Source organism: Helicoverpa zea, chromosome 24 (assembly GCF_022581195.2).
Source record: "Helicoverpa zea isolate HzStark_Cry1AcR chromosome 24, ilHelZeax1.1, whole genome shotgun sequence".
Lineage (NCBI taxonomy): Eukaryota > Metazoa > Arthropoda > Insecta > Lepidoptera > Noctuidae > Helicoverpa > Helicoverpa zea.
The window spans coordinates 9,594,183-9,613,041 of NC_061475.1; the positions used below are offsets into that span (position 1 = coordinate 9,594,183).

At 41.4% G+C, this 18,859-nt stretch overlaps 1 protein-coding gene across 1 annotated transcript; it reads right to left on the reverse strand.

Moving 5' to 3' along the window:
* Positions 1-120: 120 nt before the first annotated feature.
* Positions 121-17,651, reverse strand: LOC124642201. Its single transcript, XM_047180512.1, has 8 exons — positions 17,642-17,651; positions 17,123-17,183; positions 3,750-3,899; positions 2,875-2,995; positions 2,249-2,531; positions 1,748-1,807; positions 1,496-1,549; positions 121-1,351 (listed from the first exon to the last, which is right to left on the reverse strand). Exons 1-8 carry the CDS (start codon positions 17,649-17,651, stop codon positions 993-995), a joined length of 1,098 nt encoding a protein of 365 aa, XP_047036468.1. The 3' UTR covers positions 121-992.
* Between the last annotated feature and the right edge of the window lie 1,208 nt (positions 17,652-18,859).

Consider the following 18,859-nt stretch of genomic DNA (forward strand, 5'->3'; position numbering starts at 1 on the left):
AATTTTTCCGATGTGTTCAGGTAACTACATTGCACAAAGTCATGGAGAAATATGTTATATTTTAGAACATTTTATATTCTCCTGATAGTTTCAAGACAAAACACGAATGAAACGACATGATTAAGATAAACAAAAATGTATTAATAATTGTAATTGATTTGGAGACAATGTTCCTACAAGGAATATGTTATAACGGTAGTGTGTCGACTACGCAGTCACTACCACAAGCGTGACCCGGGGAACTACAAAATTACAAAATATCTTACATCTAGTCTACAGTCAGGTATCTTTGGTAAGCGAACACCCAGGTAAGTACGTGTTGTTAACATGCCACACAAATATACAGTTGTTACCATTTGTCAACGAGTTCAATGCAATCGTTACTCAAGGCACTTCAAATAAAATTACATCCCTAAACCTTACAATAACTTATTCAACTCTCAGAATTATAAAATAATTGAAAATCAAATGATCGAATCAATTGTTTCTTGTGTCACTCGCTTGTAATAACGTTGCAAATTATCAGCTTAGGTATGCAACGCTTTTCCTTTAAATTATCATCAGATATAAGATTATTATCTTTTATGAATGTAACCCTGCCAAGTTTCCACGTAAACTACTTATTGTAAATAAGTGAAACTGTCATTTGAATATGATCGTATCTAATAAAAGGCAAGTAGTTAGTAGTTGAATAGTGTCAGATCGAAGCCTACATGTATTGCTATCCTGTAATATGTTGTAAATATATTATTGAGATCTTGAGAGAGCTGTACAATCTATACTCGTTACAAAATATTAAGCGCACTATCACTCCTTTGAGCGTTCTCTAAACTCACATCATACAGAAAAGTAATTTAGTTCGTCGTAGATTCTATCTCACAAATGTACCTACTGAGTATTGACTTTTACATTATAATACAAAAATAATTAGAGTCTATGATACAAGTGTATCAAATGTCAGACACACGTGTGAGCGGCACTCGCGTGTGTCGCTACACGAGCAGCGCGCGGTCCGGCGGCGCGGTGTCCGCCGTCTCGTCCACATACACCACTCTGTCCTTGAGCTCCGGCCGACTGCTGTGCGGCGCAGCACTAGCGGCGGCCGCGGCACTGTCGCCGCTCACTGCGCTGAGCCTCTCCACTATCCTACCGTTGTCGAACACTAGCTGTGTGCGCGGCGCCGCGTCGCTTGTGTCGGACGCAGGCGGCGCGGAGTACGTGACGTAGCAGGCGGAGTACGGCGGCGGCGGCTCGTCGCGCTTGGCGGCGCACTCGGAATAGGGCGGCGGCAGGTCGCAGCACACATCCTGTGTCGGCGCCGACAACCGGGCCTCATACTCGTGCTGCTGCACTGAAACATCAAACAGATCCGTATAAAACCTTTTTACCCTAATTATATGACAGCCACCTTCTCCATGTGAGTAGGGGCCTGTGCCCAGCAGTGGGAAGATAAAAAGGCTCTAACTTATATCATAAAGTAAAATGAAATACTTACAACTTGTAGCCATCACATTCGGCGTCGTCCACTCGTCCGATTCTTGTCTTCTCACTGAAATGAAGATAACGTAGATCAAAAACAGACTTCTGGAGTCCCAAAGAATATCAAAACCTCTTACAAATAACCACAGAATGGTAAGCCTACGGTTAACCTATTGGGTTCAATAAGTATATGATCTACCTTAAACCTTGTAAAGCTAGTATATTGAACTCATAGTTAGAGGGTAGTAGAGAGAGCAAGGACACATACCTCCTTGCAGTCGGTAGTGTCCCTGCAGCACATCTTGCTGCATCTCTCCTGCGCCCACATCTGCGTACACAAGCTCGCGTTAGCTCTAGCCTAGTGACGGCGAATATATGCCTACTTGTCACATTTACTCCCAAAACATGTCTTAAACAGAAATTCAAAACTTTGCGTATGAAATCCCCTTTTACAAATTGAGCAATGGCTAGAATTTTTAACCGCTGTATACTTTTAGGAAAACATCTTATTATCTGGTTAGTTCCAATATCTCCTCCTGCCCTCAACCAAATATTTGGGGTTGGCGCAGCATGTTTTCTCCTTCCATACTTTTCTTTCCGCCGTCTTCTCACATACCTACAAGTAACATTGTATCTATATATATCGACTTTCACACAATCCATCCAACATTTCTTTGGTCGTCTTCCATCATCATATATCGTGCAGTAGGTATAAGTAGATCAATATGGTACCCTAACTACAAGAACTACTGCAAAACAGTGTACTCACTAGTGTGCATATAAATGGCTTTGAAGAGTTTCTTGTGGAGGCAGTTCTCTGCGGCTCGCACGATGATGACGAGCAGCGCCAGCAGCACCGCGCCCGCCGCCCACCCGCGCGCCGCGTGCGACCAGCCGTGCGCCGCGCTGCCTGCACTCGTCGCCCCGGCAGTACTCCCCGAGCCAGCCCCACCCGCCACCAGAGACACTGGCTCGTACGGACGAAAGCTCTGGATGTTCTGAATGCTCTGCACGGGGTAAAGCGGAGCCGGTGCTATGTGTTTCATCTGCACCTGTAATCGATAAAAATTTGGTCGTTCATTTCGAGAACTCGAGAAAAATGAGACATCTGATGGATATCTGATAGACGATGCCTGACCTTTTAGAAACTTGTTTGGGGTCGGCTTTCAGTGTAAGGGGATGCAATGTTTAACTAGTTCATATCATATCATATTATTGCATTCCATATTGTACATTAGGTGGAAAATATAAAATGATAGTCACAATTATGGACCCTGATGGGCACAGCAAAATAAATAGAAGAGAAGGCGCTTAATGTAAGATTGTAATAGGTAGTAGTTATATTATTTACTTAGTTAATAGCTTTTCTTAGTTTGAAGAGCGCAGGAGTGTTACCTTGATATCAGACGCGGCCCAGGGGTCTGTGTCGTGGAAGCGGTCGACGCGCCACGTGACCGGCGCGCCCGTCGCCCCCCACTGCCGGTTCAGCAGCAAGCCCTTCGCCAGCGGGTCCAGTCTGCACAAACAATACACAATACATACAATTACGAACAAATACTACATACCAATATAAACGAATACATAATATCGTAGCATACTCTTTGGCTTCCCGCGAGCCCTTGGTCATATTTGCAGGCATGTCTTTTATTGCGACTGCATGTTTATACATTATCAAAACAACTAAACACGTATTTGAAAATTATAGGTAGCTATTAAGTAATATCTGATAATACTTTGTGCTGACCGTTTCAAATGCCTATTAAGACTGTTTTAATAGAGTGAATGTGCAAGATTACAGACACCTGCAAGATTAATGAAAGTTGTCGATAAGGTAATCCTAACAGCACTATCTTATGCCTCAGCACTTTCTCCATTATAGTGCTCCATTATAGTTCTCCAATATTTATTAGTGTAGTCGTGTGCCGTGCACGGTGGCAGGTTCAATTCCCAGCCTAGTACGGATTTAATAACTAGTTACGCATATATAGGTCCTGCAGTCGTTGCAACAATTCCGTGGAGGCCGGAATGTGGCATTTGGAAACTCTAAAAGACGGCACTCAATGGTCCAATTCACGAATGCGTAAGGAGAGCTACAGTGCGAGACGAGTGGCGACGGATTGTGAAGCTTGCTACCACCCCTGATATGACGACCACGACCACTCTGCCAAGAGTGTGACGACAAAGAAGAAAAGCCCCAGCGTGCTAGGTCATCAAATGACTGTAGGCTTCAATATTATCAAAAGAAGCATATGTAGTGTATGTAGGTTCACCTAATGAAGTGTCGGGTGTCCTTGCGCAGGCCGTAGAAGGCGTACTTGTCGGGGTCGCGGCGACGCGCGCGCTCGCCGGCCGCGCGGGTGCGCGCGCGCCGCTCCCACGGCGACACCCACGCCCACGGCGGCACCGTGCCCTGCATCGCGCTAAAACAACAACACACGTTAAGTGTCACTCTATGAAAAATCTTTGTCTTGATATAAGTCTTCTGTGCAGCCGGGTAAAAAATAAATGGCATCGATATATATGTACTACGTACTAGATAGAACGTTCCGAACAAAAAGCTTACCACACTGAACTGCACTGCAGACTATGCAGTGCCCAAAATGGCAAATCAGAGCGATTTTGACACCTGCGTCAGATGGATGTCTATGAAACTACAATTATAAAATAGAAAATACATATCAAGGTATAAACTTACACATATAAACTATTCGAGAGTCAAGTTAGTAAAATTACACGCTGTTCATGCTATTACAACGCTTGTATAACATACTTTTCATTTACAATTCAATTTTACAAATATGCATTAATTTGTTCCCGCCCGCCATCTTGAATTATGGATTAAGAAAATCGTGCCGAAACAGATGTGCCATAAAACTAGCAGTAGGTAAAATATCAATGAAAACAGACTTCACTTTGTCATGGTATGTTCTTACTTTCAAGAAAAAATAATTAAATTCGCGAAAATTTGTGATAGCCCTCTTAAGAAAAAAAACATCGTAATTAATATTAAAAACCCTAAAAATAAGTTCCTGGTTTTAATATATTACATGATTTTGCATTCAATTAGATATAAATAAACTTTTTGATATATTACATGATTTTGAATTCACTTAGATATAAACTTTTTGAGTAATGAAAAATGTAGGCAAAATACGAGCGACACTTTTGCAATAGGCATGATGACAGTAATTAAAAATCATTAAAATATTATACTTATTAAATTAAAGTTGAAGCTTGGAATATAAAACGCGCATTGTTTTCTTTTTTAATAATGTGATTAATATTTATTTTTATAAAATAAAACTACGAAATAAGGCAATCCGCCATGATATCTTGAACACCAATCAGAGCGCGTGACGTCACCTTTTGGTCGACGCATTAAAAACTCGCACAAACGTCACATTTCGTATTGTAAACTTCCTCTGCGAATCTCTGTGTTTTCATTAATTAATTGTTTATAACGAGTACTATTTGAATGTAAATGTTATTAAAATCGAATATAAAATAACACGAATCATGAAGCAAAGGATTGATTAGGCAAACAACGCTAATTTGCCTAGAATCGATATATGCTATATAGGAGAGTTTTTGGCATCAAATAAAGATATCTTTAGGATGCAAAAAAGATGTATTATGTCTATGTGTAAACTAAAAGTAACAGACAGTTGTGCACCTTTTTAGGGTTCCGTACCCAAAAGGTAAAACGGGACCCTATTGTTTTCGCTCCTCTGTCCGTCCGTCCATCCGTCCGTCCATCCGTCCGTCCGTCCGTCCGTCCATGTTGGATTTTTCACAGAAGATATATTTCTGTTGCCGTTATAACAACAAATACTGAAAATTTGAATAAAATAAATAATTTGGGTGGCTCCCATACAACAAACGTGATTTTTTTTTTATGGTACGGAACCCTTCGTGGGTAAGTCCGAGTCGCACTTGGCCGGTCTTTTACCATTATACCTCGTACAAAACCTATATTATACTAGAATCTAGAAAACTATGTAAAAACTTACATCAAAGTGATCTTCACAAAAATAATGGTGTGGGTAAAAAATACTGGGCAATATTGGTTTTGAATCTCGCCTTGCAAGTTTAAGCCACTTTTTTCGTATTCTTCGTATTTTTTAATGTGAGAAACCAGAGAAACGTACACAAATAACTTAAAATGAGTTGTTATGGATGTGTTCTTACACTGGGGGACCCCACACCACTTATACACTTTCGAATTCATATTTAATAATACAAAAAAAACTTAATTATTGAACGAGCGTTGTTTACTTGCATCTTGTCAACCCAAGGCGTGACGTCACAAGTGGCGGCATGACACTATATAACAAGCGTTTTCGCGCCGGATTCAAAGTGGACAGAGAAAAATGCAATTATTTGACAAAAAAACATCGCATTTTTTTAAAATTAATGATTTTTCGTATAAAATAGACGTATACCTACATCATACAAAGGAATTTAAAAATTTGTCATCATGCCTATTAACATCAATGAGGATGACTACATGTCACAATACGTCAACGAAATGTCAACAGACGACATAGCGGGTAAATTATTTGTATGGATGTTCTTGTCTATCGCTAGAATATATGTCAATGATAAATGGTGTACCGCTTTAAATAAGTTGTACGATTTCTGTGCTTACGAGAACACAAAATCTAGGTTAAAACTTAGTGCTTAAAGATTTTCCACTCAACTCTGGCTTAACGACAACTACCTTAGTGTTAGAAGTATTCGAAGTTGTTCGACGTGACTGGGCTTTAGCTCTGAGCTCAGTGGCTCCTAGTGGCGTGCGATGTGGGGCATTTGTAATCTAATTATTAACTACCCTTCAGATGGCGTTCATGTTTAACAACAGTCTCACACGCTAGCCCTTATTGCACCTTAGTTGTAAGCAATTTCTATGAATATTGTAACACTTTACATTTCGGATCTTCATTTATCGCAAGATGTAGGTACTACATACGTAATATGTATGTAGGTATAGATAAACTGGGTTTTAACTTATTTTCCTTATAACCTATACCCACATACAAACATGTGAGTTGTAGTAGGTATACAAATACAATAAAAGATTGCTAACTGGGAGCTGAGTGTGACCGATCGTCTCTCGGGTGTCTTAGCTTGCTCTGTATGAGCGGGGGCACACGATGCGTTGCGGCGGCGGTGCGGCGCCGGAGCGGTGTCGCTGCGTCATCTTACATAGAAATATCTACGGCATGTCACACGATGCGCTCCGGCGCCTCACCGGACTTGCAACCACCAAGACGAGGCGGAGCGGCACCGCTCAGTTGTTTTGCGTCACGAGGAAGGACAACAGACTGTCCAACGCTACGGCGCCGCTGCGACATAACAACGTTACGGCGCCGCGCCGTACCGCTCGTGTGCCCACTGACACGGTGAAATCTTTGCGATGCGGCGCCGCAACGTATCGTGTGCCCCCGCTCTTAGAGTTTATTTTGTTGATATTCCACGCTTTCTGTCATTAAGCACCTCAAGCATTTCTCAATATATATATTAAAGATGTTTTTTTTGGTTTTATTGCTTAACGTTATAATATGATAACACAATATTTGATGATTAACATTAATTTCGCCACTCCGAAGTAAGCTTGTTGATGTTTTTCCTAATGTCATGCATCTATGCATCCATAACTGACCTAAACTCCCCCCACAAGATCAAGACTGAAATAATCAAAGCCTCATTAAGTACTGAATTAAACTAACACAACATGAATAACTAAAGCAACCCTTGCTAATTGCTGGCGACAGGTACGTAGACTCTAGACTCACTTTTAAATTGCTGAATCATTGAGAGATATCCAATAACTCGTGATGTGCACTGACTTGCTATCGTACACAAGGTAGCTATGTATTACACAACGCCACAGTACCAGCGTGTGTAATGAGTGTGTTCCTCGCGTCGGATGGAGTGCTGCAGGATTACTGCAGTTATGGCACTGCTGCCGCCCGTAGTGCAGGAAGCACTGTTCCGATGCGTGACGCGGTGACCGCTCCACTTATGCAAACCTGACTATTTACTTCATTATACACGCCGCTACATGCGTATGTGTGAAATCAATATCATTTGAAGCAATAGCTGTAAGTGCAAACATTACAATTGTTGACACATTGAACTTCGCAGACAATCCACTGAGCACAGGAGATATACATAGTTATTATTACAATACTATTATTGTATAACGGTTGTGAATGCAATGTGGACTGTTTGTCTCTATCAATGTCCTCTCTACCTCTGTAGTAACAATGTGCGCGACAGGTTCTCCTAGTAACCTGTACCCACGGAGTAAGGAAAGATGAGCGGAGATGCCATATTGCAGGCAGGTCAGGTGCCTTCTTCTAGCTCAAATTCGAACGGTGAGCATAACCAAAACGATCAGTTACGAATAAGCTAACGAGGCGTTTGGGTTCTTTGAGACATCTGTCAACAAGTTTTGGTATTTAAAAAAAAAATGTGTAAAAAAACGGTAACATTCCTCGTCCCCACTCACCCGCATTTTGGTGGGTTACTTTCTTAGGCGATTTCCCATAATGGCAACTCCTAGTCATTTGTTCTCCATGCCAGTGTTTCTGGGAATAAAAGTTGATGCAAAGCTACAGTGGGGCTCACATATATCTAGCCTCGCGGGTAGGCTTAGTTCTGCTCAGGGCCGTCTTTAAACTATTTGAGGCCCTGGGCACATTAGGATTATGGGGCCCCTGTGACCTTGAGAAAACACTATTTAGTGATAATATATAAAGAAAATAGACAAACAAGGTTCTAAATTTATTTTTATTCAGTTACTAACTTTAAAAAAATAGGATATATCCTACTAATATTATAAACGCGAAAGTTTGTATGTATGGATGTATGGATGTTTGTTACTCTTTCACGCAAAAACTACTGAATGGATTTTAATGAAACTTTACAATAATATAGCTTATACATCAGAATAACACATAGGCTACAATTTGTAAACATATTGTTCGAAATACTAAACCTGCGCAGACGAAGTCGCGGGCACCAGCTAGTAAAAAATAATCTACAAAAGTAACTCGCTTAGCATAAAATCCTTAGATTAACTCTATATTGATTGCAAAGGTACGGTGGTACCTTGAAATCGTCTTAAATCTAGAAGGGTGCTTCTAGATTTACATTTTTGAGTTTTGGAACACAAAAGTACTCAAACAAAAAAGCGACCAGAAAGTGAAGCAGCTGCGAGCGTAGCGAGCTCAACATTTTTTGACATTTGGGACGCAAAAGTCCTCCACCTCCGCTTACAAATAGCGCCTAAATAGCTTAGAAATATTCACTGTAAAGTGATTTTTTTTATTGATATTTTAAGGACTCTCTATCTAATCTGGCAGGAACTAGGGGGCCCCATTCGATCGCGGGGCCCAGGGCACTTGCCCATAGTGCCCAGTGGAGAAGAGGGGCCTGGTTCTGCTGCCTACGCCGTCAGAAAAGTAAGACAAGTCACTGACGTAGATACAGCTCGCCTAGTCTATTTTAGTTACTTTCATTGCGTTATGTCCTACGGTATTCTACTGTGGGGCAAAGCTGCAGATATCGAAAACATTTTCGTATTACAGAAACGAGCTGTTCGTGCAATATATAAATTAGCATTAGTAGCAAGCATTCCTTAAGGGAACTTTTTAAAGAAATAGGTATCCTTACTGTGGCATCGCAATTCATCCTTGCTAACATATTATACACTAGCTTCTGCCCACGACTTCGTACGCGGATCCTGTCCCTTATGCCAGCGACTACGGGGTCAGCAAAATCAAAGATCTGAATCGTCTGATATTGAATTTTAAGGGCCCGTTGACTTGAAAACAACGGAATACGCATAGCCATTAGAAATGTTCCATATATTTAATTTTTGTACTTTAACGGCAAAAGCACAGCAGACTGAACAAAACGCTGAGAACTGAACCGCAATAGACGTGACCATAGGGATAAAAGTAGTGATTCTAATTAGTCCGCATTTAAGTTGTGTGTGGCAAAAATATTACACGTATTATTACGTAAAAAAACATTAAATGTTACTGAGATGACAAAGTCGTGATGACTTAGTGGAAGTCGTGGTGGTTTAGTGGGTAGAGAACCAATCTCTCAAGTATGAGCGTGCGTCTTTGATTCCAGGTCTGGCAAGTACCTGCCAATGCAACTTTTCTAAGTTCGTATGTACTTTCTACGTATATTTTGGATACCAATGACCGTTATTTGGAGGGGATGTTAAACTGTAGGTTCCGGCTGTCATTGAACATTCTTGGCAGTCGTTATGGGTAGTCAGAAGACAGTAAGTCTGAGCAGTTTTACCGAGGGGTGTTGGGTTGAGCGGTTAACCGGGTTGTGGAGGTCAAATAGGCAGTCGCTCCTTTTAAAACACTGGTACTCAGTTGCATCGTGACTGGAAGTCGACCCTAACATAATTGGGACAAAGGCTCTTGAGATAATAACGACAATAATAATGAGATATAAGCATCGCAGGACATCTGAGGCTGATGACGGGGAGTAGCGACCCCGCGGGGCATATATACTGAGTTCTCCAGGGAGAGTATACTGTCCCCCATCTCCGGCCGGTCGGAGTGAACCATGACGGGGGTAGGTCTCACGTCTCTGGCTTGGCTTGACCATCCAGAGTGGAGTCGCTTGAGCAGGGTTAGTAGCCCTGCTCGGAGGATAGGTGCCTCGTGGTAAGTGACCCACAGGGAGCGCGTAATCTGCGTTTAAAATCCGCCGAGGTATCCTCACACTTCAGCCGCTCATGTCCCTGTTGCCCTTTTGTTGCTATTCAGTGACAGATTCCCGGGGGCCCAGTAAGTGAGCTGGCGAGTCTCCACCTGCCATTTTTACATGTATCTAATACATTGTCATCGGCAGGTGCCATAGTTCCCGTAGTTTCCCCATTCCTAGTCCATTAGCATCCCATCACAATAGCCCAAGTAGTAGTCATTCACAGTTAGCAATGGTATAGCACAGATTGTCTTTTTTTTAACGACGTTCACCGGGGATTGTCCTTGGGTTCATTTCTATAGTGTATAAAGCAGTGGTTCTTAACCGGTGGTCCGCGGACCACCGGTGGTCCCTGGAGGCATTCCAAGTGGTCCGCGAAGCTTAGCTTCGCGACGTTGCTATACGTTATCTAACTTTAAACAAAAATATAAGTACGTTTGGGCTAAATTTTACGTAATATTTGGTTTAAGTCCGATAAAAATTTCGCGGTCGCGTCGCTCGCGCATTTGAAAACTACATAGGCAAGTTTTTCTTTATTTGCATTTGCTTACCTACACAACTGCCGACATGAGTTTAGCCTAATTTAGGTAAACCGATGAGGTGGTCCCCGGCAAGACAAACTTTAGTTAAAGTGGTCCCTCATGACTAAAAGGTTAAGAACCACTGGTATAAAGGGATAATTGTCGGTTTTGTGTCACCATTTCATTAAAGTTGTCTCAAAAGGGCTTCAGCGTGTTGGCTTTGGCCTCACGTTGGCTCCCAAAAATTCGGAACTCTGTAGTCCCGAGGTCTGGAAGAGACATACAAAATAATAATGAGATATATATAACGCAAAAAATTCGGAGAGTGGGGGCTCGTGACGCCACGTCTAGGTATGTAAACTAAGCAGTGACTTAACACAAAATTCAAGCGTGTTATATCTTCGTTATTATTTGTTTGTGAGAAGGAGAAAAGAAAAAATACGTGTCCATTATTTTAGGGTTATCTAAAAGACGGACTAATTACTTTTTTTGATTCACCATACCTATTTCATAACATTCATTTCTATACATTTCAAGTGTAGTATTGCTCTTGAAGTTCCACATCAGGTGTTCCAGATCTTCGATGTTTATACGTCAAAAGAGAGAGTGCTTATCAGATTGAACCACTTTTGCTAAAACGTCATATCTTTATAAGCTATAGTCTAGCTGGGCTCCTGGGTTTCCACATCAGGTGTTTTACATCTTCAATTTTTATAAGTCAACAGAGAGTGCTTATCAGATTGAACAACTTTTGCTAAAACGTCATACCTCTATATGCTATAGTCTAGCTGGGCCCCTGGAGTTCCACATCAGGTGTTTAAGATCTTCAATTTGTATAAGACAATAGAAAGTGCTCATCAAATTGAACAACTTTTGCTAAAACGGCATACCTGTATATGGTACAGAGAAGCTGGGCTCTTGGGGTTCCACATCAGGTGTTCCAGATCTTCAAATTTATTACCTCAGCTGAAAATGCTCATCACATGAAACAATTTTTGCCATGACACCATTTTTGTATCTTTTATAGTTTTGTTGGTCTGTTGGTGTTCTGCATCAGGTCTTCAAGTTTCGAAGATAAATTATAGCCTATATGTTGACCAGGCTTAATACTGACACAACAAAGAAAAAATCATTGAAATCCGTTCAGTAGTTCGGAAGATTAGCGTGTACAAACAAACAGACATACAGACATACAGACATGCAGACATACAGACATACAGACAGAATTTTTTTTTTGGATTTGTGCTCCATTACTGTTTCTAAACCCCACCCAATTATTATTTTTTTAATATATTCAATGTACAGACACAGTTTTTTTACAGATTTATTATATGTATATATAGATTAGGCAGAATATTCATCACTACACCAAGAAAAGTGATGTCCACAGTATCAACACTAGGAACAAGCATAAACTGTGCGTACCCATTCACAGGCTTCACAAGAAACGTGCAAGATACATGGAACATTTATGGGGCTTGGTATTCGATTTTATAATAAACTTCCTCAGTCATTTTTAGAATTGCCTTTTGATAAATTTAAAGTGCAGGTCAAATCTATTCTGTCGAAGAAAGTTTATTATACAGTTAATGACTACATAAACGATAAAAATAGTTGGTCCTCATGTTAAACACTGGACAGCTTCAAAAGTTATCATTATAAGTTGATGTGATTTATGTTATTTTATACGTGACATTTTTTATTTTTATTTTTATGTATACTGACAAATTACCATCATCGTTCTGTTTTTACGATGAGTTGTTTCTTAATTTTGTAAATGGTCTACTAGCGACTGTGAATCTATTAGTATTAACTGTTTTCTTGTCGTGTAGCTGCAAGTCGTCATGCTCCCTTAGACGGTATTGCTTGCGGTAGCGTCGGTGGTCGGGTTGCCTCCCTCCCTCAAAAATGTGCGAGGGGGGCGATGGCTGATCCTCGCGTTATGCTCGTGAACGGGTGCTACTTGTGGTACCAGGTCGTCTTGCTGACTACATATTTGTACACCCGTAATATACCTAATGTATATGAATTTTGGTTTGAACGGTAGTCCTAGTTCACCGTTTTCATTGTTTATGTTGTTATTTATTTTTATTTTTTTTCATAAAAACTGTTTGACATGTCGGTGGGTACGCCCTAAACTATATCTATTTTCACTGAATGGAGGCATTATATTTTTTATATTTTTCACTCTTTTTTTAATAAATTTCTTTTGTAACTGCTTGAGTAATAGGTATGGGTAAGGTGTGTACTAGCCAACATGATTAACTATTTGAATTGATTTTATATACAAATTTATGTATACAATGTTGTATAGTGATATTTAAATATTTGTATACGGTTCTTCAAACCATACAGACAGTGTGACGTCACACATGAGGCGTGTGCACGAGTGTGCAGCTCAGCTCACCTGTGGAGCCGCTGGGAGAGCTGGCGAGGGTGCGCGGCTGCGGGTGCCCTACTGCTGCTCACTGTCACTGTTCCCATAGTGTTGTCCATACAATCACAGATTACCTTAATATGGTACAAGCGACGCGCGCTCATCGCCGCTCGCTGCAAACAACTAATGCGTCCTTCACTAGCTAAAGCCGGCAGTTTGCTGCCATTTTCCTGCTGTACGATAACTACTTGCTAATTGGTTTTTAAGTAACTATTATTTAATGCAGGTATCGACGTTTAGTAATGAGCTTAATGACTCTGAAAGGCTTTTACATATATGCATGTAGGTATTATGTTTATGCAATAAGACTGCCTTTGTCTAGGAATTTGTCAAAACTGCCCGTTTCTTCAACAGGCTTCCAGATTGCACAGAAACAGAATCCTCTTTTAAGACTTCTTATTTCCTTAAGTGACAAGTTTTGTTAAGACAATAACCCAAAAAATATATATTTACCAAAAGGAACAATACCTACCTACTCCCTATATCGCCCCAGTGACCAACTGAATGTAATACATATTCGTCATCCCTAATTATTCCTGTTTGTGAACCACGATAACGACTGTAGGTACATACCTACTATGTATTCATTAATTACAACTACGTCCTTAGTAAACTTGTTTCTTCGAACTTGACTCACAACACCTCAGGAGCGTGAACTTAAATATATTCTCAGATTCTCTTTTTCCTGAAAGTCTGCAAATCAGCTGAGCGACTTATTGTACTCTTTACATTCCCAAAACAACGTTGTTAATAAGAAGAACTTCATTAGACCCATGTTTGGTTTTGACCTTCATTCATTACATAATACTGAAGAATGTTTTAAACTCGATTACACCGGGACGGGATCGCACAACTTTGCGTAAGTGTACAAGCGCCGCGTCCATTGTGTGACTGCTCACGTTGAGGGGGATGTTTACCTACGCACACATAGCTCTCCAAATCAATTGTACGCGGGAATTCATTGTGTGACCCGCGTGGAACACAATGTCTTGCACATCTCGGCAATATCTTCAAGACGGTCTACTTCTGTCTCTATGTAGTCACCTTATGAACAGACAAATATCTAGGTATAGCTATTATTGTCTGCTGTATTAGACAGTTGTATACAATTGTTTGGTTCTCCAGAGTCCTTTCAGACTAGTGTTAGCTAACTCAGGTAAGGCAATGAACTGACAAAGAGCAGTTATGAGAAGAACTGTCTGTGAATCCCTCAATGAAAGCAGCAGCTCATGATACCAGGCCATTCCTAAACATCAATTACAAACGCCGCAAGTTTGTATATCGGCTATTAGTTTAGGAGAGTCAATAAGGAAGGCCAGCTAGTCACCTTGCGTATGTCTGACCACCCAGGTTGTGCGTGCCCAATACCCACTGACCAGTTTCACTGCAATTGAGATCAATATAGTTTAATTGATGACAACTCGAGCATCGCGTCTCGTTACACTATGTAGACAGTTGTCCTCGATTTCCGAACTCTGAGAATCCCACGTATGTGCAAATGTTACATTTTCAAAGTGTGCCAACCGCCGCACTATTCATTTACTCTCATAGTGCACACAATTACAAAGTACTTCTACTACTATACCAATGTACAATTATAAATAAATACAACCTTTCATAGGGTCTGATGATGTTAGTTCCGCGGTAATATATTTGTGTTACCATGGCAACGGGGCCCACACAAGTGGGGGTCTGGCGCTGATAACGACGTGAATAACAACCAGTCTGAAGGGGACGTTACAGCGGCGCGCATTAGCGCTGTGAGCTAAGTATTACACGTTCCATAGGAATTTATTGAGCAGTTCAACTGATTCTTATAGTATGGAGAGGTGGCTTTTGAACATATCATTTACTCTGTAAAGGCTCTGTATCACAATAAACTCCTCATCTACAGAGAGACGAAATTCAGAGAGTATTGTTATAAGTGCAATTTAGCTACATACAAGTAGGGTTTTATAGTACTCTTGCTATTTCCTAATTTTACACAGCAACAGTAATCGACATGCCCTAGTCTACAATCTGAACCTGCTGTACAAGTTTGTACTCATTGATGAGTAACGAATGCCTTGCTGTGACTAACACGGTGTCGACTTGAGCAACAACCAGTGTAACCAGACGCAACCGACACGCGCGGGTGTCGCAACCTGCCCCGTTGCACTCTACCTAATGCTGCATACAGCAATACCTGAACAAGCTGAGCCTGTTAACAGTAGCTCCCAATAATGCACACTATTGAAAATTTTTAAACAAAGAAGAAATATCCGAATCGAATAACTCCTTGTCTGCTCCTTCTTGGGAAGTTGGTGTCAATACAAATGTCACTAGTCTTTCAAACCATTAGGGCTCGGTTCTAGTAAGATATACCGCGGGCAGTCAGCGCAGCCTTGTGCTCGGCACGATCGAACCGTGTCGCTATGCACCGCTGCACCGACACACCGCGTGTCACAGCGCCATCCCCAACCCTCGTGTCAAGGTCACACCTCTCAACGCAGCTCCGGGTAACTCACCGCGAGCTCCGACACCCGGGACAGGAGACACACTGCCAGACACCGCACAATCAATAAATCTGCTCTCCACTCACATTGTAGTTCACTCAAAGCACAGGAGTTGAGCGCATCGTGTGGCAGTAAGGCGTAAGGCGCGTGTGTCACAGCGCGCGCTTCGCGGATAAATAAACAGCGGCGCGAGGGAGTGCCGTGCGCGCGCACCGCACGCCAGCGCCGCCACGCGCCCGCGCGGGGAACTACTCACCCGCCGCCGGGACCGAGGCAACGGCACGCATTGATTGACCCACACGCAGCCTCCCGACTCCCGGCTACACACTGACATCGCCGCAATCACTTGTACCTAATTAGGGCGCTCGAGTTTAATTAAGCAATTTGTCAACTCACCAAAACAAAGCGAGGACCATTGCCATGACTAGATCACAAATAAAATCAACATTGCGTAGTTTGTATAGTCATGAACACAGATTGTGTACAATTACTGACAGGGTACAGTAACAGCACATTTCTCGTGACAATGATGCTAGTATCTCAGGTTGTTTACAGTAAGTTTGCGTGTCGTGTGTTGTGTGTATTCGATCGAAGCATAGCACGTCGTCTCACGAGCCTCACGCTCCTACTGTTTGTGTGTTTGATACACTATCACAACAGAAAAACAAGACTTTAATGTATTTGGATTAGATAATTTCTTATTTATTTTAAATGGTTCTTCGGTCAAGTTCCTCGTCAGGAAAGGACACACACTTATTACTAGTGGACTTCTACGCAAATTGTATAGAAATATCTTAATACTTAACGATTCGAGATTTGAGTCAGAAAACTGCAATAAACTGAATAGATATTTGTCTATAGCAGCAGATGCTAACTCTTTTCAGTTTTTTTGAGCATGTATGTATAGTTGTTTGATTTATAAGAATTTTACGCCTAAGTATTTCAGTTTAGAGATTGCCGCACGCACCCCTTGATATAAACACGCGTGTATAGGCGTACCACTGAATACTACAGCACACTTTAACTGCCTCGTTGGTCTCGAAATCGCTTTGTGGGTTTTAGGTACTCTCACAAAGCACACCTGCATCGGAGAGCACGTTTCTGTCGGTCCTGCTTGTGATCACTCTCCGGTCGTGTCGGATTGCCCTCCCATCGGGCTATGAGAGTGGGTGCACCTGTGTCCTGCGCAGCTGGCTGATCTCCTTACATGAGAACAGCCGCCGTAGCTGATAATAATCGGCTAGGAGGACATTATCATAAAATTGAATGTGCTATACATTGCATTTTGTATAGCTGCACAGTATTGTTTGTATTATATTGATGTGGATAATGTTATGTATTAGTTTATAAGTATTGTTGTGTGCATATGTGTATTTGTATTGTTATGGGCCCCGGTTGCCTGAAATTAAAGAATGAATAAATAAATATACATCTGTATGTAAGGTTACCTCGCGCCGGTGGTGGTTTGCGAGTCCGCGCGACTCATACGCACGCGACGCTCCACACGAACTGCGGACAATAGTTGGACATTCAATCATTTTTATTTTTCATATTTTGTTCACTATAATCGTATATTTTTATAAAACATCTGTTGACACTGACACTCCTGGCTGACGTTATATAGAGTTTGTAAGAACCATAGATGTATACGTACTTCGTAGCAAGAACATGCTAATAAAGTTTTGACTTGTTCACAAATAAACGAACTGACAAGTCCTTTTTATCATTTGTATAATACTATAATGTATATAGGAGCTGATCAGAATGCAGTCGCCCTGAGCATCCACATCCACAGCTAGCTGCCGTGTGTTGCTAACTGAGTGCATTTGCCGTGACAGGCAATTTAACTATGACTACTAAGATGACGTCACGGCTCCGCGGCGCATCTCGTCGCCCATTCGCTTAAACAGCGACATACTTTCCATAATGGCTAATGGAAAATCACTGGCGCCCCAAACCAGACCAACCTTGGACCATTTGTCTAATATCTACCAAATACCTCTGTTGTTTGTTGAAACACTATCACTACACTTAAAAACTTTGATTAGAAATCTCCATTTATTTTTGAGTCTACTTAAGATATGTAGAGGGACTTTGAAATTATGGCAAAACTAGGGCGCAAAAAGAAAATGACTACAAAATAGGATATTCATTTCGTAGCTACAAATTGAAAATCGCTCGTAGCATCCGTAGCCAGATGAAAATGTCACGAGCGCTACGATTAGCTACGACTACTACGAGAGCGCTACGAACGTGCTACGAATTCATCTACGTAGTTTTGTTCTTTTTCTTGATGGTAATGAAATAATCATGTTTATGGGATGACGATTACGTTTACAGAGAACTTTAGGCAGTTAATGTTTCTGTGGAAATGAGTTTGATAAGTAATTTATTTGATTTGAAAATGAATGGTTTGTTTTAAAGTTAGTGTGCGATGAAAACTGCAGCGATGTCAAATAAAGGCAGTTGTTTGAAGTCAGGCTCGGAGCCATCTCTCTCGCGACGGGATCGATGCGCGCCGCCACTCCGGCGCCACACGCCGCCGCCACAGCGACACACCGGGGACAGCTGCCCAGTTATACGATGTATTATAATCACAAATATATTTCGTTTGTATGAAAAATTCTCTAAAATTTTACGAAAATTCGTGAAAGAGTTTGATAAATATCAGAGCCAAAATAAAAAATTAAACGACATACTTACGTTGGTTTTATAGGAAAGAAAAGAAATCAAATAATTCCAATTCATGTTCTTTAAATCTCCGTAGCTGAGTCTGTTTTTCCCAAAATTACCATCTGCTAACGTCAGCAGTTTTTGTGATCAAATTTTTTTAAACAATTTGACGTGAACAGAGAACGTCACAAGTGTGTCTCTGTTGAGAAGATCTCGGTGTGTCCCGGGCGCTCAGTTTTACTCTCGTCGCGGCGAGAGTGCTGGCGAACACTCGCGGCCCGAGCGCTCGTAAACAAGCACCCCGTGTGTGCCGCACCCGGGACACCCTGTGCCAGTACCATCACAGCACACACAGCATACACAGCCGTACGCAACCTCGAAGCTCGTGCACCATCTTCGTGGAAGCAGTGGTATACCTCATCAACTCATTGGAGATCAAGTGACCTTCAATCTCATACGAGTGATCATCGAAATGTTCTGAACATGCTGAAGTTTTGAATTTCAGTAAACAA